Source organism: Podarcis tiliguerta (assembly GCF_965153285.1).
Source record: "Podarcis tiliguerta genome assembly, chromosome: 3".
In the NCBI taxonomy this organism is placed as follows: Eukaryota; Metazoa; Chordata; class Lepidosauria; order Squamata; family Lacertidae; genus Podarcis; species Podarcis tiliguerta.
In genome coordinates this window covers 93,145,055-93,167,875 of record NC_139536.1, presented here as the reverse complement: position 1 = coordinate 93,167,875, position 22,821 = coordinate 93,145,055, and the positions used below count along the sequence as shown (strand labels likewise).

Here is a 22,821-nt window from a genome sequence, read left to right as displayed (position 1 = left end):
GTTGAATGAAAAAAGCCATACAATAAAACCAAAGTAAATAATGTCCAAATGATTAGCCACTTGTCTTTTTGTGTAATGTGTGCACGAGACAACGTAATCCTTGTCGCTGAATTGTACTTCAGTACTTCTCAATGTGGGAAATGAGCAGCTTCTACATTGCCATTATACATTGTTCGGTTTCGGTTGTTATTTACATCAATTGTATATATTACAATAAAAAAATCTGGAGAAAGTTAAGGACACCTAACTTTCGCACATGACCATTCGTCACACACACTGCAGCTTGGGGGTAATAATAATAATATTTTTATTATTTATACCCCGCCCATCTGGTTAGGTTTCCCCAGCTACTCTGGGACACTTACAGTATATATAAAAACACAGTAAAACATCAAACATCAAAAACTTCCCAATACAGGGCTGCCTTCGGACAATAGACTGATAGACGTACAGATGTGAAACAGCAAATAACCAAACAACTGAGAGAAGAGGGTGTAGCTCAGTGGTCTTCTTCTTCTTTGGCGATTACTTGTAGCTGAGAAAGATTGTTTTCCACAAACATGGTTTTAACAGTGAGTCTGTACATGGCTGTGGATCCACACAGCTTCTACATTGCCATTATACATTGTTTGGTTTCGGTTGTTATTTACATCAATTGTATATATTACAATAAAAAAATCTGGAGAAAGTTAAGGACACCTAACTTTCGCACATGACCATTCGTCACACACACTGCAGCTTGGGGGTAATAATAATAATATTTTTATTATTTATACCCCGCCCATCTGGTTAGGTTTCCCCAGCTACTCTGGGACACTTACAGTATATATAAAAACACAGTAAAACATCAAACATCAAAAACTTCCCAATACAGGGCTGCCTTCGTATGATAGACTGATAGACGTACATACGTGAAACAGCTAATAACCAAACAACTGAGAGAAGAGGGTGTAGCTCAGTGGTGGTCTTCTTCTTTGGCAATTACTTGTAGCTGAGAAAGATTGTTTTCCACAAACATGGTTTTAACAGTGAGTCTGTACATGGCTGTGGATCCACACATCCTTCCACAGTGGGGACATTGGTTCCCGGGTGGGAGTTGATCACGGTGTGGATTTGTCAAACGTGCCTTCCTCTTAGCACGTTTCTCCCTTGCGTCCTGAGTTTGAGCATCTTCAAAGCCCATGACACTCTTGGTAAAGGCTGTTCTCCAACTGGAGCACTCACATGCCAGTGTTTCCCAGTTGTCGGTGTTTATACGACATTTTTAAATATTTGCCTTGAGAGAGCCTTTGAACCTCTTTGATTATTGTCTTCGAAAGCAACTATTCTATTCTGAACTTAAAAATGGAAAGCATAGTTGCTTTGGAAGACAATAATCAGGCATGTGCACAGCCCATTGATGTTGAAGAATAATTGCATCTACTGTACCTTGCATGTGAAGATCCCAAGTCCAAACTCTGGCATCTCCATTACTGAGGTGCAGAGTTTATTATATTTAGAAGGGTTGTTTGCTGCACCCGTTAAAGGACTTCGTGACTTCTATTGAAGGTTTAGGGCTGTGAATAGCTCTCACACAATTACAATGATTTCTTAGGCCCAGAACGACTACAATCAGCAAAGCCCTGTTTTCTTCCTTCGCCAGACTGCTCAAGTCTGCTTCAGCAGCCTGCCTATAGAGGGAAGCATGCTAATGAATGGTACACTATCAGACTCCCCACCACCCCCACCCCAGCCCAGATCAAGTCTTTATTTACAGCCTGTTATGCGTTAAGAGATGATTTTATGAAAATGATATTTGGATGATATCTGACACCAAGTAAACTAGCAAAAAATGTATAAATCAGAACCAGACAAGTGTTGAAAATGCAAAGAGATGGTAGGTACATTCTGCCAAATGTGGTGGGCATGTAAATTGGCTAAGGGCTTCTGGGAGATGGTATATTATGAAACGAAAAAAAATGCTTAAGCAACAGAATAAGGGATCAAGAGGAAAGCGTATTCAAGAAAGACTGGAAAATGTTTGTAGAATATTAGAAGAATCATTGTAAACGGGTTAAAACACTAGCAGGATTAAATTCAGCAGTAAAAAAATATGCTGAGATGAAATGAGAAAAGGAAAAACACAGAGTAATTAGAATATGCAGCAGTAAGGGGTACTCAGAAGGAACCATGGAAGGGGGAAGTCGGTGTTTAATTTAACATTCTGCTTTGTATATGTGATTATGAAAAAATCATAAATATCTTTATTTAAGTCTTTATCCAAAGCGAGAGCTCAAAAGGATGAAATTACCGGAAATCATTATAAGCAGTTACAACTTTTAAAATGTCAAAAGTGTTAGGAAATCTCTTTAAATCTGATGTAAGCATTTGAAAAACCGTCTCGGTAAGTAGCCTTCACTTTGCCGGTCCCCATGCACACCACTGCCCTCTAGCAGCCCAAATTTATCTAGCTAGCCATTCTGTAAGGTGAGCTAGGACTAGTTCGCCTGCTCCTTCCACTCTCCCCTTCTCACGGGGTTTTTCGTTCATTGCCTGCAATTCCCCTTTGCCTTTTTAAACCCCATTTTCCGTCCATTTTGTGTGCGTGTTCCCCATTTCCACTTCCCAAGCTGATGCTTCCCCGGTCCTGTCATTTCCAATTCACTTCTCGTTCTGTATTTGTCAGTCTCCCTTTTACCTTTCTCTTCTCCTTTGTCTTTTTCTCATTTTCCAGAACTCCTCCGTGTCATTTTCTTCTCACTTCACTGGTTCTCTCCCTGACTAAACCAGCAGGTGGAATGAGCGCAGAAGCAGTGTGCAAATTGATATGGAAAGTTATCTGTGGCTTACAGTTCAGCAGCCTCCTCAGCAGCAGCTTTTCTGCTAATCAGGAGGGACGCTCGTCCCTTCAAGTCCACTTTCTTCATTTTGGGCCGCCTCACAAAGGGAACAGATCCGAGCACCGCCTTGGGAGTGTCACAGGAACTTTCGGCCAAAGCATCTATACTGGCCCATCACTCCCTAGAGTAAGGCATATACAAATATACAACACTTTCATCCGAAACCAAGCTAAATGCTGTGTTTTCTGTAGAGGACCAGGGATGGGCAGCTGTTAGTCTACAGCCAGATCCAGCCCAGAGCAAGGAAGGGTGAAGGGTTCTAACTGCTGTCAGGCCCACTGTCTGAAGGAAGAACTGTGTGGCAGGAGCTGCCCTGGCTCCAGGAATGGATGTTGCCACCAGCTCTGCTCCTAGATTTAATCGGGGATGGGGAATGTGTGCTTCCGGAAAGTTACTGCCAGAACTGCCACTGACATTGGCTGCAGCTTTCAGAACTTTTGCTTGAGCTTGCTTTTCCTCCTCCCTCCTCCTCCCTTTTCCTCGTGTGTCTTAACCTTGTGAGTCTGAAGGCAGAAACAGTCTTAAGCTGCTGTGATTTCTAGATCTTCTTACGTACATAAAAATGTAAGGCTGTCATCACGTAGCACCCACTGGAGGGTCTGTAGTGTTGTGTCACCATCCTGGGTTTGCATGGTGTCAGGGAGGGGAGCAAAAGAAAAGGCAGGCTGCACAGCAGTACAGTGGTACCTCGGGTTAAGAACTTAATTCGTTCTGGAGGTCTATTCTTAATCTGAAACTGTTCTTAACCTGAGGTATCACTTTAGCTAATGGGGCCTCCTGCTGCTGCCGCATGATTTCTGTTCTCATCCTGAAGCAAAGTTCTTAACCTAAGGTACTATTTCTGGGTTAGCGGAGTCTGTAACCTGAAGCGTCTGTAACCTGAAGCATCTGTAACCTGAGGTACCACTGTATAGGCTGCAGCATGGGAATGAGAGGGAAAGGACACTGACAGAGAAAAGTGGCGGCTTAAATGGATGGAAACTGAGAGATGGAAAACTGTGGTTTTGAACTGCATCTCAAGTCTTCTCTCCCCCACCCCCAACACGGTGGGCATGTTCTTCCCTCATGTGACAGGGCCAACAGATCCTGATGTCAATCTTCCCTCGGTCCTTCTTCCCTGGCAGGGAGGGGAGTGCAATTTTGGGATCTGCCTCAGGTGCCAAAATGTCATGGGCTGGCCCTGCTCTTCAGCCCAAGTCAAGTGGTTTGGCTACCCCAGCAAGTCTTCCACAACCAAGGCACCTTGCTTTCCTTTCAGGACTTCCTTCTTCTTCATGAACCTTCTGTCTTCCTCTTCTGGCCATCCACCATGAACACCAAGCACCAAACAACATGGATGGGCCCTGACTGACATGCCTGCTATATGTTGAACTTCCAGGGCTAGTTTGTGAACTGAATGGGCTCTTTCTTTCTTTCTTTCTTTCTTTCTTTCTTTCCTAACCTTATTGTTCATACACCTCTCACCGACTACAGTGTTAGGAAGTATAGAGGACCAAAGCAGCAACATGAGGTGAGATAAGAACAATCAGGTTCCTCACCACCACCACTTCAGATCAGAACACACCCATTTTCATTAACCAAAACATCAGCTTTATTAACAAGCACAAATAACATAGAAAGGTATGTTCCTCCCTGCACTGCTTCTGGGTGTGCACACAGCCTCCTAATTAAATGTTTAAGAGCAAAAATAAGTTGTGCTTCTTAACAAGCACAAAGAAATAGAAGTCCGTGGAGTAAACAGAGAAATGTTAAGTTTTAAGCTTTAGCGTTTAGGCTTAGTGTTCATTTTAAAGCACACACAAACATGCAGTTTTTGGCAGACTTTGCATCAAGTGCTAAACCAAAGTAAATAAATACAACATGGTTCCTTTCCTTTCTATTTCATTATATGATACCATGGAATACAAACATCAGACTATGCTTGTAATTATATGTAATAGGTTTCTTAATGGTGCAGGGGGTGGAAAAGCCTGAAGTGCCAACGCAAATGCTGAATTCCCTCAATGGCACCCATCTAATGGTGCTCCTCTTTTAATTCCTCATTTATGCAATAAACATCTCAAAAGCCAAATGCAAAATATTAGCGTACTGGGGGAGTGGTGCATGTTTTTAAAAAGTGAACACTATTCTATTCCTTTCTATCTTTCATTTGACGGCAAATGACTGTTCCCAATATTTTCAAAGCTGCTTTGCTTCTTTACACTTAGTTTGTTAAATGCAAATAGTCCCAAGGCACGGTCTGAAGATGCATTGATGCTGTAACATTGCTGAAGCTTCACAAGCTATGACTGGGTTTGGGAATCCTGGATAGAATACTGCTGGGACAGCAGTAGCGCAGTGGTCAGTTTCGAAGCGCAAGGGCTCACAATGTTTGCGCCAACAGTCACACCCAAAAGGAGAGCCTGTAGCCATATCCCCCTGGTGAATCCAAAACTGCAGGCAGCTGCGCTGACCCATCAAACACCCACATGCTTCCCTAAGACGCAGCAATACATGGTGCCCAATTTATTAGGATGAACCAGCAGTCACAGAATAGTAAGCTGCAAGAGTTGGCATATAAGACTTAAGGAGGCCTTCTTTTTAAGGTGGATGGAATATATGCACAAAGAATGAAAAAGACCATTAGTGCAGGAAAGAGGCAACACCAAACCATGCTTTAGCACACAAAACTATGGTTTGTTGTAATGTCTAAACCAACACCATATGGTTTGCCAGTGGCCAACAAATGAGGGTTTGAAATTGGGAGTCTGAAGCTGTTTGAAAACTGGTTTCATTAAATTGTCATATGATAATACATCTGAACTCATGGTTTGGGATGGTGCTTAACCCTTAGAGGCCACTGTCTGACTTAGCATCCAGAAATTCTCGTGGAAGGTATGAGGAGGAAGGAAATCACACACAAAAATATACTTTGCCTATAAATCTGGACCAAAAAGCATGGTTTAAGAGTCTAAACTATGGTTAGTGCAACCACAATTTATTTATATCTGAACAAACCCCATGCCATAATTTCAGCATGCTTCCATTTCACTCAACACAGGAAGTTGCCTTATCTGTCCCTCAAACCCAATACTGTCTACTCGGACTGGCAGCAGCTCTGGCAAAGGTACTGCATTTCATCTGCTTCCTGAGCCTACTATCCATGTGGATAGCTGAAGGTACAGTGATAAACTGGGGTCCAGGCTCTACGGGTTTGTTTGATCATAGGGGGATCCTCAGTCCAGCTTCTTGCCAGCAAATTAGAAAATTAGTTCTATAACCCTATTACCATATCTACCTATAACATTGTTTTCAATATATGAAGGGTACCTCACTCCTTCCATGCGAGTCCATAGTGAAATTAGCTACGGCAGATAACTTTTAACAGGTAAAATCAATTCAACAGTGCAAAGCTTAGGTATGTTAAAGTGAAAATAAAACTCACCAACTTCCTTTTTTAAACCCACTATTTCAATACTCATTTCTTCATTAGCAAAGGTTTATTGCTGAAGCCAAGGAGAGCTCACGCTGTCCGCTCACATGAAGCATCAGCTTCATCGGGTATGAAATGGACGTGATACCAACCCTTGAAGGGAAAGCTCTAAGGGCGATGGCTAATCTTTCAGGAAGTGCAGGAATTATTAAAATAGAGGCAGAAAAATACCCACCATGGACCGTATGAATCTGTACTTATTAGTTGGTCAAGAATAAAATCCAGCTTTGGGGTGTGTTTTTTTAATGGGCTTTCCCTGTCCACCTCCCTTTTCCCAGGCCCTACAAATACAATTTTGTAATATCATTACATACTGGGAACAGCATACACACATGAAAAATCACACTTCGATCCAGCTGCTGGGTAGAGACAAAGGTCTGGAATAGGCAGGCCCTTTCAACAGAAGCCAAAGCTGTCACTATAGCAACAGCAGGAATTATGGATCCATAGTCATCTTCCCTTCCCAAAGCTAGTGGAATTATTTCCTAGGCCTTGTGGCCCCTGCACTCCCTGTTGTGCAATAACTGAAACACATTAACGTAACACAGAAGCTCATAGAATCATAGGATCTTAGAGTTCGAAGGGATACCAAGGGCCATCTAGTCCAACCCCCTGCAATGCAGGAATCTCAACTAAAGCATCCATGATGGCCATCCAACCTCTGCTTAAAAACCTCCAAGGAAGAAGAGTCCATAACCTCCCGAAGGAGTCCATGGCAGAAGGAGATAGGATCCGCCCATGTGATGCCCACCTGGTGGAAACTCTAGCTCACATGGCCCTTAAATGTAAAATGTATGATGATCTCCGCCAACCATTTCTAGACCATCTATGTATTCCAACATGGAAACCAGAGACAGAGGTTATGCGCTTCTTATTACAGGGGAGAGACCAGGAGCTCACCAAGACAGTAGCTAAGTTTCTCTATTTGATTTTTTGTCACCGAAGCATGCTACAGGATCCTGCCCTTGCTGGAGACCCACAGATATGAAATAGATTGCTTGCCTCTTCTTCCCTTTGGCAAATGACTGTACTGTTGAAATGGCGACGAGATCGCACTGGCCTATTTATTCTGAATGTTTGTATGTGGTGCCAATAAAGGTTTGATGATGATAATGAGTCCATTTCACTGCCAAACAGCTCTTGCTGTCAGAAAGTTCTTCCTGGTGTTCAGTCGGAATCTCCTTTCTTGTAACTTGAAGCCAGTGGTTTGAGCCCAACCCTCCAGAGCCAGGAGAAAACAAGCTTGCTCCGTCTTCCATGTGGAGCCCTTGAGATATTTGAAGAAGGCTATCATATCTGCGGGGCGCGGGTGGCGCTGTGGGTAAAACCTCAGTGCCTAGGACTTGCTGATCGTATGGTCGGCGGTTCGAATCCCCGCGGCGGAGTGAGCTCCCGTCGTTCGGTCCCAGCTCCTGCCAACCTAGCAGTTCCAAAGCACCCTTAAGTGCAAGTAGATAAATAGGTACCGCTTTATAGCGGGAAGGTAAATGGCGTTTCCGTGTGCTGCACTGGTGCTGGCTCGCCAGCTGCAGCTTCATCACGCTGGCCACGTGACCCGGAAGTGTCTTCGGACGGCGCCGGCTCATGGCCTCTTGAGCGAGATGAGCGTGCAACCCTAGAGTCGGACACGACTGGCCCGTACGGGCAGGGGTACCTTTACTTTATCATATCTGCGGATGGCTCAGCCACACTGTACTGACTAAACTAAAGTTTAGTATTAAATGCAAACACAGCCTATGTCTATTTAAGAGACAGAAATGTTTTAAGAGACGATTTGGTTCAACCACAAACCTCCACTATGGAAACACTTAAGTGAAACTGAAATAGTTTACTTTGGTGTGAGTGTATTGGCAATATTCCATTTGCTTCCCTAAATATTAAAAAAAAAATACAGGTAGATGCTTCCTTTGGGTTCAAATAATTCATATAGGACAACACAGATCATACAAGGAAATTGGATAGCAATAGTCTCTTCATTTGTGTGTGTGTGTGTAATGTCGGCTGCAAAACAAAAAACAAAAAACAGTTTTAAAAAAGTGATTTTCATAGCAGTTCTTTTAATTTTCAAATATTTACACTAGAGGGAAAAGGGTTGATATTCCTTTCATGACACTTATTTGAGAAATGGAGTATTTCCAATTATCAGCCAATATTGAGATAATGAAGCTGAAGAAATGTGAACAGATTTATAACAGTATGTGGTATTTAAGAGCTCTGGGAACTCTGTTAATAACAAGCCGTCCATCATAACTTAACGAGGCAAATAGCCATGGGTCGGCTGAAGACCATTCCACCGCATAGACACTGTCTTCATGTTCTTCGTAGGTAGCTATTATGCTGTCCTGAAGTGGTTCTTTAATCCTAGAATTTAAAAAGAGGAAAAGGAAAAAAAGCAAGTGATTGGAGCAACTCTGATATATAAAGAGGTGTGTGTGTGTGCGTGCGGTAAAGCTCCTCCTCAATTGTGCAGGTTTAGGGCGGGAGAAGAAGCTAGAGGAACAAATTTAGCAGAAATAATGTTGTATTCATAACACCTGAGGAGTTGCTGCAGATGTCTTCACATCAATTTTCCTGTGATGCTACACACACACACACACACACACACACACACACACACAGCCACTCTTACTACAGAATGATGAGCATACCTACAAGAGCTAAGATGTTAGTATCTGCCTGTCTTGAGAGGCAATGGAGGCACCTCCAACCACTGTGTTAGCAGCACCAAGGTATAAGGGTCTGGCTAGACCAGTGGTGGCCAAACCTGGCCCTCCAGCTGTTTTGGGACTACAATTCCCATCATCCCTGACCACTGGTCCTGTTAGCTAGGGATGATGGGAGTTGTAGTCCCAAAACAGCTGGAGGTCCATGTTTGGCCCACCACTGGGCAAGACGATAAGGAGTGGTGGGAGGCTCCAGCTGGAACACCCTCCCAAAAATGCCTCAGAAGAGGAAGGCTCAGAGCCAGGGAAGTGGTGGTAGGACAGTGGATGGGGGGGGGGGCAGAATGGTTGGATGCCGAACAAGCAACAGGCTTATGTGAGAGAGAGGAAGAGGCAGAAAGCATGGCAGATGTAAGACAGGCAGCTGAGGAAGTGGGGGCTGAGGCTGCAAAAGATCACAGGAGCCTGCTGGTCCTACTGTATTCAGCTCCCCTTCCCCCTTGTCTCTAAGGACTCGGAGACTTTTGCATGTAGCAGAACGACGAGTCCAGAGGTTGCACGGGGGGGGGGGGCTCTCCCCGTTGGAGTTTCAGACTGCAGGGAAAACAGCTGGACAGGGAGGAGACTTAGGGGAAAGTGAGAGGCACAGATGGTCAATTCTGGCAACTGATTTACTGGGGCAACTTACTTGCCCCATAAGTTTCTCTGTTTGTATTCTATTTCCTTGAATAAAAAATCAACTTTACTGCTCGTCTCTGAGTCTCCATGCTGACCTGCAGCTGAACCAGCCCTGACCTCCCCGGGGCACAAGCCTGGGCAGTGTGTAAGGAGCTAAGAGCTGGCTAACATATTCATTAAGGAAGATCACAGCAAATCAGCTTTTCTTTCTCTCCTTCTCCTCAACCCACTTCTCTCTCTTTCTGGAAAACATTGTTTTAAAAAGTTCCCAGGTTGCGTCTCTGAAAGAGCTAAAATACAGGGTATTTTAGTGCTCCTTCCTTCCACAGAAGATGTTCAAACATGGATGTCGTGGTCACCAAGTTGCAATACCAGATGACGTGAAGTTCACCTGACCTGCACGATTAGTCAAGAGAAAAACTGGAGGGGCTCACTGGCTGCCACACTGGCAAATAACGTTGGTACCCTGAAACTAAGGCTAAGGAATGAATATAGGTATTTTCATTACGAGATGCAGAAAATATGATGGCGAGGATATTGGGATGGAACATCAAGACTAAGACATTCTCATGAAGCTAACAGTGCAAAATATATTAGGAAGTGGATACTGTTTTTTCATTTACTTGGGATGTTATGGAAGTGCCCTCTCAAGCAAAAATGTGGAAGACAGAGTATGTATGTGGATTTTTAGCACAGAATACCCAGTTACATATTGTACAGAAGGAATGTGCTGCTTATTATATGATTTGCGCCAAGGAAGTGGGCTCCTGCTCTTGGCCTGTGTAGCCCAATCCTCAGCAACATTATTACAGTGGTGCCTCGCAAGACGAAAAGAATCCGTTCCGCGAGTCTCTTCGTCTTGCGGTTTTTTTCATCTTGCGAAGCAAGCCCATTAACGGATTAGCGCTATTAGCGGTTTAGCGGCTATTAGCGGCTATTAAAGGCTTAAGGGATTAGCGGATTAGCTGCTAAAAGGCTATTAGCGGCTATTAATGGCTTAAGGGATTAGCGGGTTAGCTGCTAAAAGGCTATTAGCGGCTTAGATCAGCTGTTAAGCGGCTTAGATCAGCTGTTAAGCGGCTTAGCGAACAGCTGTTAAGCGGCTTAGGGGCTTGGGGAAAAGGGGGGGAGGGGGGAAAAAAACCAGGAATCGCAAGACATTTTCGTCTTGCAAAGCAAGCCCATAGCAAATTCGTTTTGCGAAGCACCTCCAAAACGGAAAACCCTTTCGTCTAGCGGGTTTTCCGTCTTGCGAGGCATTCGTCTTGCGGGGCACCACTGTATTTAATAAATTTATATACCGCCCTACACAAGCAGGTCTCAGGACAGTTCATAGGATAAATCAGAATATAAAAACACAGAATGCATAAATTTAAATCAGTTTCTACAACAAAGAGGATGGATAAAGAGAACCCAAGGCAACCTTGCAGCTAGTTCGCCTCAAGAATAAAAACAACAATTCCTGAACATGCAGGACTCTTTCTTGATCAGAGTGTCAGAGGGGGAGGAGAGACAGCAGGACTGGGACTGTCCTCCTGCTGGGTGGCAAGGGCAAACTGACTCCTCTGTATCAGAGTCTGCGCTCACACGGTGACTCTCAGCCTGTCGTAGAATGGCCTCCTTCTTCTGACCCCTGCATGATCGCTCATACCTCCTGCTTCTAGCACTTTCCACCTCGTCCCTTCCCCATACTGCTCTCCAGTGTCCCAACACCACCATCCGGGGTCTAAGTCATCTTCTGTGTCATGCTGGGAGGTGGGCTAGGGCTCTAGGGAAGGGGGTGCCCACCTCATCCAGCCAGCCAGTCCCTGACATAGCTCAAGATCCTGTTGGTGCTGCTGGAAGGCGTTAGGAGGTACAACAGCAAACTGAAATCGCATCCCTGTTGCTGAATGGCAATGCTAGAACACTGATGCTTCGCTGTGGTTTCTGATACTTGGCATCAAGAACCAAATAAAATAATCCCAGTGTAGTAGCTATGCAGCAGAACAAGGAGCAGCATGAATGTTAAATATGCATGTGAAAGAAAATCAGTTACGCTTTTTTAAAAAAATACTTTTTCTTTTCTTTTCCTGGAGGCTACCTCTATTTAGTCTTCTCCCACACACCATTTCCAGATCTGCTCTTCAGCAGACGCACCTGGCTGACGTGAAAAGTTGGTCACGTCCCCAGACGGCAATGTGCCTCGCGCGGTGCTCACCCACTTATCTCAGACTCCATTATCCCAGAGATTTCAGACGTCTCCGAATAAGCAAGGGAGCAATGGATGGCACACGCCCCTATCAGGGGACATGGCCGACTTTCAGTTAACCAGGAGCTCAGGTTAACCTGGAGTTCGATAAACAGGCAACAAAGGAAGCTGCTGGCTCGTCCCCCACTTCCTTCAGGCCAGATGCAATGCACAATTGGATGCACGACTGTTTTGTGTAACAATTAAACAATTAAGTGGTGGAGAGATGTATGCTAAAGAATGATATGCCGCCTTAGCAGAGAGATCACGGTTGTGCATTATCTGCTCCACTCGGCTATTTATAGTCCTCTCAAATTGTTCTGTCTTTTGCTGAATCTCCCTTTGGGGATTAAAGTATGCTGGTAGCAGGCAGAATGGAGAAGAAGCCTCTCCCCGCCCCCTTCTTTCTTTCTTTTTTTCAAGTGAAGACCACACAAGACTGCACTTCAGGAAGACACAAAGGGCTTACTTTCTGCCAAATGTTGCCTAAGCTTCAGAACCTCGCTGCTGATGGAACAGAGTGGCAACCTATGATTTTTCTCTTGGCGGAACGATAATGGCATGCAAATAAGCCTGACGAAAAGTTCATTTAAGAAACCGCAAAACTGGGACAGGGCAATCAGAGTTTCCCCTTCTGGAACCACAATGCATAACACCTTTAAGGTGTTAAAACCCTAAACAGCCTCGGCCCAGTATACCTGAAGGAGCGTCTCCAACCCCATCGTTTTGCCTGAACACTGGGGTCCAGCGCCAAGGACCTTCTGGCGGTTTCCTCATTGCAAGAAGCAAAGCTACAGGGAACCAGGCAGAGGGCCTTCTCGGTAGTGGCGCCCGCCCCGTGGAATGCCCTCCCATCAGATGTCAAAGAGATAAACAACTACCTGACATTCAGAAGACATCTGAAGGCAGCCTTGTTTAAGGAAGTTTTTAATGTGTGACATTTTAATGTATTTTTATTCTTTGTTGGAAGCCACCCAGAGTGGCTGAGGAAACCCAGCCAGATGGGCGGGGTACAAATAATATATTATTATTATTATTATTATTATTATTATTATTATTATTATTATTTAATATGCTACTTGAATGACAAGCCCGAGGAAGCTCTACCAGCCTAGCCAGGAATTGCATCTGGATCCCACCCTCTCTTGGCCCGCAGGTGACCATGGTGGGTGGTGGTAGGTAGGCTCAAGATTTCATACCAACAGTAGACAAAGTTTTATATATATGAGGTGCTATCTAGAGATGGTGGGAGGGTTGCAAGGGGCTACTGGGAGGAAGAGGAAATTGCCAAAAATTACTTCCCTATCATTTCTGCTGACAGAAGTCTTACTCGCTGCTAAGCAAGACCATTAGATACAAACCCACAGCTAATGTTCAGTGGAGGATAAGGCCTTGTCTATTTCTTTCTTTAAAGAAAACAACAACAACAACAAAACCCAACAACAATTAAGCCAGTAGTCAAATATTGGAATACATATTTTACCTCACCTTTTCATCCATGAAAATCCTCAATAAGGTCATCTATCATACGTCAACTCAGTTTACCTCTGTAAACTAATCAAAAAACAACACTTCAAACTATTCAGGCTTTATTCATAAGCAGATGTACTGAGCCCTTGATAATTTCAGTTGCTTTTCAATATCTTTTTCAACTTTTTTTTAAAGATAAATGACCATAAATGTACACTGTATTCTATACTGTATGTGCCCATATGAGAGATTTATAAAACATTACAATGCTTGCTCACTGCTGGAGGGTAGTTTCTTTAAGAAAAGATACACACACCTTGAAATGAGATAAACTGTGTTTTTCTGATTCTGCCATGCAAGTCATCGTAGAAAAAAATATATTTATACCAACATTTATACTGTTCTCTCAATAGGCAAGGATGATTTGACAGTTTCCTGAAGGATATTATATGAGTGCACACAAATAGCATATTAAAATATTCCTCAAGTTAAAATATTTATCATATTTATTTTATAGGAGTTACTCTGCAGTTGTAAGTGTTTGCAACATGAGTTCTGCAATGCTTCAAAGACTGTTTTCAGATTATGACCAGATGCAAACAGCATGGCTGCGCCATCAAAAAACTTTTTGCTCCCTGCTCTTGCTATTTTTCATCTAGCCCGATGAAGAGTCCTGAAGAACTCAGAAGTTTGCACATTGTTTTCTGACATACTGTTTGGCCTATTAAAGTCTTAATATGGATTTTGGAATGAATTGCTGAATTTGCTAAGCACTAGTATCCAGATCTGAACCGAATGAGAATTAATAAACAACAACAGCATACCAATAAACAGGGACATAATTCACATTTAAGTAATATTAAACTCCTTTAGTGCAACTTCGTCTCATACGGCACACAAATAAGAGCGGCATTTCATATGCAATTCTTGATCCAGGTGAAGTTTTAGAACTATGCCTAAACAGAAGAGCAGTTGGCAAAACACGTTGTCTGCAAGCAATCGAGGGAGAGAAATTCCTGTCCTTACCAGAAACAAACAAGAGGTGTCTCAGTTGGTCCATGCAAGTGTACTGTTGCTGATTGGCTAGCCCTGAATGTGAGTTGGAGTGTCTAACCAATCAGCAACCACACACTGCATAACACTGACTGAGACACCTACCTAAACTGCCATCTCCTGTTGGTTTCTGTTAAGGACAGGAATCCACTTCCTCCCACAATTGCAACACAGTAGTGGCCAGCAGTTTCAGCTGGAAAACTGCCTAACTAGCCATTACTGTCATGTTAATCATGTTTTCCTGTTTATACTATATATGATCCTGTTATAACTCTAAGCCTACACTATGCTATTTTTTTAAATTAAAAAAATGTTAATAAAAGCTGGATTCTGCAACCTGCATAAGTTATCCAAGTTAAGTAAATCTGTATATTTGTATATCTGTATATCTGAAGGAGTGTCTCCAGACCCATTGTTCTACCCGCACACTGAAGTTCAGCGCTGAGGGCCTTCTGGCGCTTCCCTCACTGCGAGGAGCCACGTTACAGGGAATCAGGCAGAGGGCCTTGTTGGTAGCGGCACCCGCCATGTGGAACGCCCTCCCATCAGATGTCAAAGAGAACAACAACTACCAGACTTTTAGAAGACATCTGAAGGCAACCCTGTTTAGGGAAGCTTTTAATGTTTGATGCATTACTGTATTTTAATATGTTGTTGGAAGCTACCCAGAGTGGCTGGGGAAGCCCAGCCAGATGGGCGTGGTATAAACAAACAAACATTATTATTATTATTATTATTATTATTATTATTATTATTATTATTATTATTTCATTCTGCTTCTGGTAATACTGGGAAGGGGAAAAGAACTACAGTATTGCTACCACCCACACTTCAGGGTCCTGGATTTCACAGTGTATTAAGGTCTAGAAACTTGTTTCAGGTTTTTTTTAAACCAGCTTGAGGTTCTCAGCATACTGAATCCCGTGGTAGGTATAGAAGTGTGTGTGTTTCCTGCGTGGAATCGGACACTATGTGAATAAAGGAAGTGCTAGTGTGTTGATATGGAGATTCTTTATTGCAGAAATAATGAAGATCTTTTGGGGGAGAACTGGCCTTCTCAACCATGGAAGTCACAACTTCATTCTCTCTGTGTCTAATCTCCTTTCACAGAGTTGTTACGAGGATAAAATGCAGCAAAACCCACAAATGCTCTTATTTACGTTGAGAAGATGCTGAACTGCATTGCTAGATTGCCTAGAAAGCTAATGTAAACTGGGTGCTTGACTACACCAGAGAACTGAACAGCTGTGGCTCTTGCATTTGTAGAGCAAGTATTTTAACTGGATCATTTAACAAGCGGTTCATTGCCACGTACGAGGCCCATGCAACTCCCCAAAAAAGTTACGCCAAACAAAATCTTCAGGCAGTAACCTGAAGAATCATCTCTTTCCTGCTTATGAAGAAGTTGAGATTTTCAATTTAATCCATAAAAGGCGTGAACATCGGAATATTCACATTAAACCCATGTCAAATCACATCCTACTCCTAATTCTAATTTGATCTCAGCACTACAATATACTATATGTTGACATTTAAGTCAATCCTATTCTGAAAAGGCTTGCAGGGAAGACCTTTTATTCCATTAAATGCAACAAAAAGTCACAATGCAAAGTGGTCCAGTTCAGTTTTCCGGTTGTTTTCCTGGGTTCGGCCCTGAACCTGGATGTCCAGGTTTTGGTTGTGTTCAGGAATGCATTGGCAGAGCTAAACTTAGTGCACCAACTTTGCCTGTTCCTGGAGATGCCAGATTTGGCCATGGCATCCCATGTCCCACTTATATGTCATTTAGACTCCCATAATACACTTCACTCGGAGCTACCTTTAGGGACTGCCTGGAAACTGCAACTGGTTCGTATTGCTCCAGCCAGACTGTGGACAATACTGGTGATAGGAAACTTGTGATTCCCATGTTAAAAACCTTCGCTGGCTGACTGTCTGCTTCTGGGCACCATTCAAAGAGCTGGTTAGGATGTTCAAAGCCCAACACAACTTAAAACCCATGGATAATGGATTTTAGGGTATAACATTGAGTATGATGCCTGGGTAAAACTGTGGAATGAGAGTATAAAATTTACAGCATGTACCACCTTAAGAGAGAATATAATGAAAATGTTGTATCGCTGGTATTTGACACCTGTTAAACTGGTGAGAATGTACAGGATGAGTAGTAAGACACGCTGGAAATGCACAGATAAAGATGGGGATTTTTATCACATGTGGTGGACATGTGAGAAAATGAAACAGTTTTGGGAACAGATTTATAACGAATTGTAAAAGATATTTAAATACACTTTCCCGAAAAAGCCGGAAGCTTTCTTGCTAGGCTTGATGGGAGAGGAAATAGAAAAAAGCAGATCCAAGGTTATTTATGTATGCTATGACTGCTGCCAGAACTTTGTTAGCCCAAAAATGGAAAGTACCAGAATTACCAACAATAGAGGATTGGCAGACGAAGATGGTTGATTATGCGGAACTAGCAAAATTGACCTGTAGAATCCGAAATCAGGAGGAAGCAAAATTCCAAAAAGATTGGAATAAATTCATGGAGTACATAAATATTAACTGTAGAAATCTGAAGACTCTGGCAGGACTGAAATAAATCTTACGATGTAGATAGGATTGGATACAATAAGAAACTGTGGAAAAGTAACTGACATAAGAAAACCTCTTGAATGGAGGGAAGGAAGTCAATGCTCCGCTGAATGTGGGGAAAGAATGTGGGTAAATGACTGTTGAATTTTACTGTATTTTGTTTGGTTGTATTAAATGAGACACCAATAAAAAGCATTAAAAAAAAAAAAAAAGCCCAATACAACTTGGGGATGGAGTATTTGAAACATGTGAGCCCACCGAGTTTTAAAAATAATTGGGGTAGGCTTTTTGCGTGTGTCTTGCCAATACCTGGAGTGCAATTGGCAGGCAATCAAGAGAGGATTTTTTTAAAAAGCAGCTATTCCAGACTCCAGGGTGTCTTCCTAAAGGAGGTCCACCTCTCCTCTTCTCTGGTGACCAAATAAACAAAACATGTTTATTTGATACATCATGAATTGCCTTATTTTATGTCTTCAGAATTACATATTTTACTGTTGCTGAACAAAATTTGGAGGAACAGTGGGCTATGAATGCCACAAATAACTAACTCTTCCATCAATGAATGGCTTAAAATCTGGGAGGGGCTGAAAAGCTCCTGGAGAACAGACTAAAAGATAAAAGATAAGAACTAGCTCCATCAGCTGGAGAGCTGGAATGGCTACAAGGAGGCAGCCAACATGAAAAGATGTTAAATGTCACCGCAGCAAAGATGATCCAAACGTTCAAGAAGAAAAGATGACTGCCTAGGAAGCTGCGCTTCTGAGAAAGAGTTAACGCTTAAGGGTGGATAATGAACCAAGCGTGTCAAAAATGCGATGTTGCAGCACAAAAGGCCAATGCTATTCTATTTGTGCAGCTATGACAGAAGCGTTGCTTCCCAAGGCTGATAACATTGCTCCGCTTATCGCTAGTTAAGCATCATCTGAAGTACCGCAGTTTGGAGGAGAGCGGCAGTTCAAGAAGGTGGCTGACAATTTGGAAAGGATTCACAGGGAAACCACAAAGATGACAACGGGTCTGTGGAAGGTAAATGACATGAACAAAGTCTAAAGAAACTGAGCAGGTTTAGGATAGTGAGCAAGAAGGAGGTGGTGGATGCAGCAGTAGATTTCCATTATTTAAAAGCCTATGAGGAATGAGACGAGAACAATTGTTTACCATATCCATGGGTGAACAGGAGAGAAGTGAGGTGTTGAAAAAAGGCAAGAGACCTGGGGTGGGGGGAAGAGACCTATTTTTTTAAAAAAATGTTCACATAAGCAACAACCTGGGAGATACACAAGCCTCCTTCATGCATTCATAATAACGTGTGTGGGCACAAAGTACATGCTCCACCCCCACATGGGTGGCACTGTGGTCTAAACCACTGACCCTCTTGGGCTTGCTGATCAGAAGGTTGGTGGTTTGAATCCACACAACAGGGTGAGCTCCCTTTGCTCCGTCCCAGCTTCTTCCATCCTAGCAGTTCAAAAGCACACCAGTGCGAGTAGATAAATAGGCACCGCTCTGTGGCGAGAAGGTAAACAGCGTTTTTGTGCACTCTGGCACTCGTCAACGGTGACCTGATGTGCCAGAAGCAGTTTAGTCATGCTGGCCACATGACCTGGAAAGCTGTCTGCGGACAAATGCTGGCTCCCTTGGCCTGAAAAGTGCCGCACCCCATAGTCGCCTTTGACTGGACTTAACCATCCAGGCGTCCTTTACTTCTTCTTTTTTAACCTCCACTCCCAACATCCCCGGGACACGGGTGGCGCTGTGGGTAAAAGCCTCAGCGCCTAGGGCTTGCCGATCGAAAGGTCGGCGGTTCGAATCCCCGTGGCGGGGTGCGCTCCCGTTGTTCGGTCCCAGCGCCTGCCAACCTAGCAGTTCGAAAGCACTCCCGGGTGCAAGTAGATAAATAGGGACCGCGGGAAGGTAAACGGCGTTTCCGTGTGCGGCTCTGGCTCGCCAGGGCAGCGATGTCACGCTGGCCACGTGACCCGGAAGTGTCTCCGGACAGCGCTGGCCCCCGGCCTCTTTGAGTGAGATGGGCGCACAACCCTAGAGTCTGTCAAGACTGGCCCGTACGGGCAAGGGTACCTTTACCTTTACCTTTTACCCAACATCCCCATCCACCCTGCCCCCAACCTTTCCATGCTGAGGGGAAAGGTCTGCAGGGAGGGTTGGCATGTGTGTGGCCAAACATGCTTAGAAGCCGCCCATGACGAGGAAGGCTGTATTATCAGCCAAATGCAGTTGGAAATCCTCTTCAGGCTTTCTTGCTCAGATAGAAAGGTTGGGGTGGTGTGGGTACACCACTGGAAACTGGGGGGGGGGGGGTTCACACACATGTCCCCCTATGCATTTTACACCTGCACACATTCTTTTGAAGAGATATAGATGTCTATCGTTTTTATAGAACTGGGAGGAAACTATTAAATAGCTTGGGATGAAGCTTCTCCAAACAAACATTAAGTTTTGCTAATATTGTGTAGTTGCTAATAATACAGCCAGGAACTGACACTCTCCATAAGTTGATCACACACACACACACACACACATACACACACTTGAGGTGCATTAGTGACTTAAAATGGGAAATAGTCATGAAGTGAAAGCGTCTGCTGGTGCCCTTCTTCAGTTCTAAACATGCACACCCATGCTACCCGAAAATCCCAGGAGTCCTCAGAGCAGTGCAAAAAGAAGCATCAGAAGCCCACTGAAATATTTTTGTGTGGTTTTAATGTCGGTGCCAGTTTCTCAAGAGGCCACCAGTATTTTAGCTTGCGCGGAAATATAATTTGCGCTTCTCCTGAAATGCCCATCCAACCCACGTCACAAAGAAACAATTCCATGGAAAACAAAGAACCTTTCCCCCTCCTGTGTAATATGCAGGCCCATGGAAGCCATTGGCCTCCTTTTGACTTCCATGGGCTTTAGATCCAAGCCAGTGCTACCATATGACTTCAGAAAGTGGGGCGGGGGGAGGAGGAATGAACCTCAAGATAAGTGCCAGTCCACAACCGTACGAAAGCTAATGAATTCAGAGGTTGAGCTACTTACCGTTTAGGTGTGTACACAAAAACCCTATAATCAGTAAAGAACATTTCATCAAACTAAGTGACCGCTAGGCCTCACACAAAATGTTATATGTCTGTTAATTAAGAGCGAAGTATTTTCTTACTTGTCCTCCTGGTGGTCTTCCTGGTCGCTAAGTTCATCATCATCGACCAGGTGCCCAAAAGGTTCAGAAGAAATGGATACCATGTTGGAAAGGATGACTCTGCTGTCACTGCTGCCTGTCAGCACTAATTGGTCATGGGAATGATTGTAGCGGACGTTCCAGACCCTGAAAACATCAACCCCACCACATCATCAACCAACTGAACCACTACCTCAAGGATGCAGATATAAGCATGTTGTACAGCTTTCAGAATGACAAGTCAGTTTCCATCAGTGGATTGCTGAAATCTGCTGAAACCTGCTATCAAACAAGTCTAGATATTGAAGGCTGTGGACAGTATACCAACTTTTCTACTCCACGAATAGAAGGAACTTCTGTGTTTGGAAGGAGAATTGTGCTCACAGTGTAAAAATATTGGCTATTGTCCAATGCAACCGAAAAACATGTATGGGATGTTTCAGTCATGGGGTGAAAGACATACAGTGAGTTTTGAACAGCAACAATAAAATGCCACTGATATTGCCTCTCTAATAAAGTGCTTGGGAACCGTGTTGAGAATCAGAGGCGCAGGTTGCAAGGATGGGATAGTGGTAATCGCCCAGACTCCAACTCCCATCAGCTCCAGCGAGCATAGCCAAAGTTTAGGGGTGATGGGAGTTGGAGTCCAGCAATATCTGAGGGCTACAGGTTTCCTACCTCTGTACTAGAGCATCAATAAGCTGAATACACTGGCTGTGCTAATCCGAGAAGTGCAACTCCAGCTTGTAGTACAATGTCAGCCCAGTTGCTTGCCCCCAAACCACTGGACTGGATCCAGAGATCTGTGAGAGATCTGGAATGCTCCTGCTGGCGACAAGGGGAGTGGATATCAGCAAGTCATCTCTCCTACCTCCCTTCCTCCCCATACAGTGAATGGAAGACCCTGTTGGATCAAAACCTTTCCCAAAATAGAGTAACTCCTTTTGTTCATGGAAGGGCTGCACATTTCAGTCCAATGTAACTCGCTGCTCCTAAGAAATAAACACACGTTGTTCTTTTTCCTGGGCCGGATAGCATTGCTGCCTTTCCTGACGTATTAGGTAAGCACAGCAATAGCTCTACAATGTTATTTCTGTCTGGGACTGGGCAACTGGGCATTAATGCACTGCAGTTGCCCTGGAGGCAAATAGCAAAAGCAATTCACGTCAATACCTGGATGAAGGAGGGGGATTAACAAAAGCCTTATCTTTTGCTCCTACTTTTAAAAACTTTTAATTTCATTTTGCAAGGCCAGTTCTTTACAGAGCCGACCAACAAGTTGTAAGGAGGGGGAGACCCAAAAGCCCAAATCCTGCAATGGAAGTTTTTGCTTATTGTTTAAACACAGCATGCAGATATTCCAAAGACAAAGCATTCCCCCATAAGCAAAACATGGATTATTTATTAATGTGATAAACTGAGCCCAAAGTTACCCCAAATCTGTGCTGGGTATGGTTAAAATAGTCCATAAGACAAAGGGAGGATTAACGCTATTAACTGAGCTCTCGAATATCATGTTAATACCAAATGTCTCCAGATTTTCTGTTGTTCTAATGGCTTAATAATCTCCTCAGTAAATAAAGATGTTTCCACAAAGTTGCCTCTCCGATGCCAGTGCTGAAGTCGCTTAAGGGCCCAGAATTATTTTGCCACAGATGCTGCCACCCTAAAATCTATGAAATCTGAACAACACTCTGTCTCTTGGCTATATAGAAATCTTTCTACATTAATCTTCAACAAAAGGGAATCATTAATCTCTGCTGTAGAAACACATTAAAACTATTTTACAGTACGGACAATACCTTCTTAGAAAACAAATCAACATTTGCTAGCTTTTAAAATATTAAAAATATCTGTATTCTGCTTAGAGGAAAGAAAGAAAGAAAATTATCTGCAGCACCAGCTGAACTTGTTTGCATGGTTTTCAGAAAAGAACAATTAGCAGATTCAATTTGATAAATCCTTCACCCAAATAAATTCACTTTACCAGTGGGAATGCTCTTCCAGTGTCTTCACTGGCTCACTGACATTTCTGGTGTCCCAGAATTTCACCTTGCAGTCATCTCCGCAGCTAGCCAGATAGTACTGTTTGTTGGGATTAAAATCTAGGTCCCTCACCAGCTGTCCATGAGCATTTTCTATACAATATATTTGACTGCAGGAGGAAAGGGGTGGAAAGGAAAAAAGAGGCACATCAAGAAAAGGCAAATAGCGAAGCCCAGCCACAGTGCTAATAGAAAACAAGGGGCATGTTTGCACTGCAAATTAATTTGCTTCAATTTAGGACAAACAGCAACTTGCTGCGTTTGCTTTGGTGCCAAGTGCTGGCATATCAGCTCTGCTCCGTTGAAACTACTTCTGGGGTTAGAATGGTATGTCTGCGAATAGCCAGGTTATTCTGGGGCAAGTAGACCGGATTTAGGGCATCACAGCACACGTACAGATAGTTACAGTGGTGCTTCAGTCACTCATTCTCATTCTCTCTCTCTCTCTCTCTCTCTCTCTCTCACACACACACACCCCACCAGCATCACCTCCAACACCACACAGGCAGCTAGTGCTGGGAAACATCTGCCTTGTCATTAGAATCAAGCCACCATCTT

The 22,821-nt window shown here is 43.6% G+C and overlaps 1 protein-coding gene across 6 annotated transcripts in view; it reads right to left on the bottom strand.

The window, feature by feature from the left end:
* The window catches only part of EIPR1 (EARP complex and GARP complex interacting protein 1), a 72,886-nt gene that overhangs the window by 7,590 nt on the left and 42,475 nt on the right, over nt 1-22,821 (bottom strand). For 2 of the 6 annotated variants that reach the window (XM_083431733.1, XM_083431738.1), the window contains 4 exons: nt 22,206-22,373; nt 20,201-20,365; nt 20,080-20,103; nt 8,389-8,712 (listed from right to left, as the gene is read on the bottom strand). In XM_083431733.1, coding sequence (XP_083287859.1) covers nt 8,538-8,712; nt 20,080-20,103; nt 20,201-20,365; nt 22,206-22,373 — 532 coding nt within the window. In that variant the 3' untranslated portion in view covers nt 8,389-8,537. Of the gene's footprint in view, nt 1-8,388; nt 8,713-13,448; nt 13,477-20,079; nt 20,104-20,200; nt 20,366-22,205; nt 22,374-22,821 lie in introns of those variants that run through there. The other 4 variants (XM_083431735.1, XM_083431736.1, XM_083431734.1 and 1 more) reach the window with 4 other exon arrangements.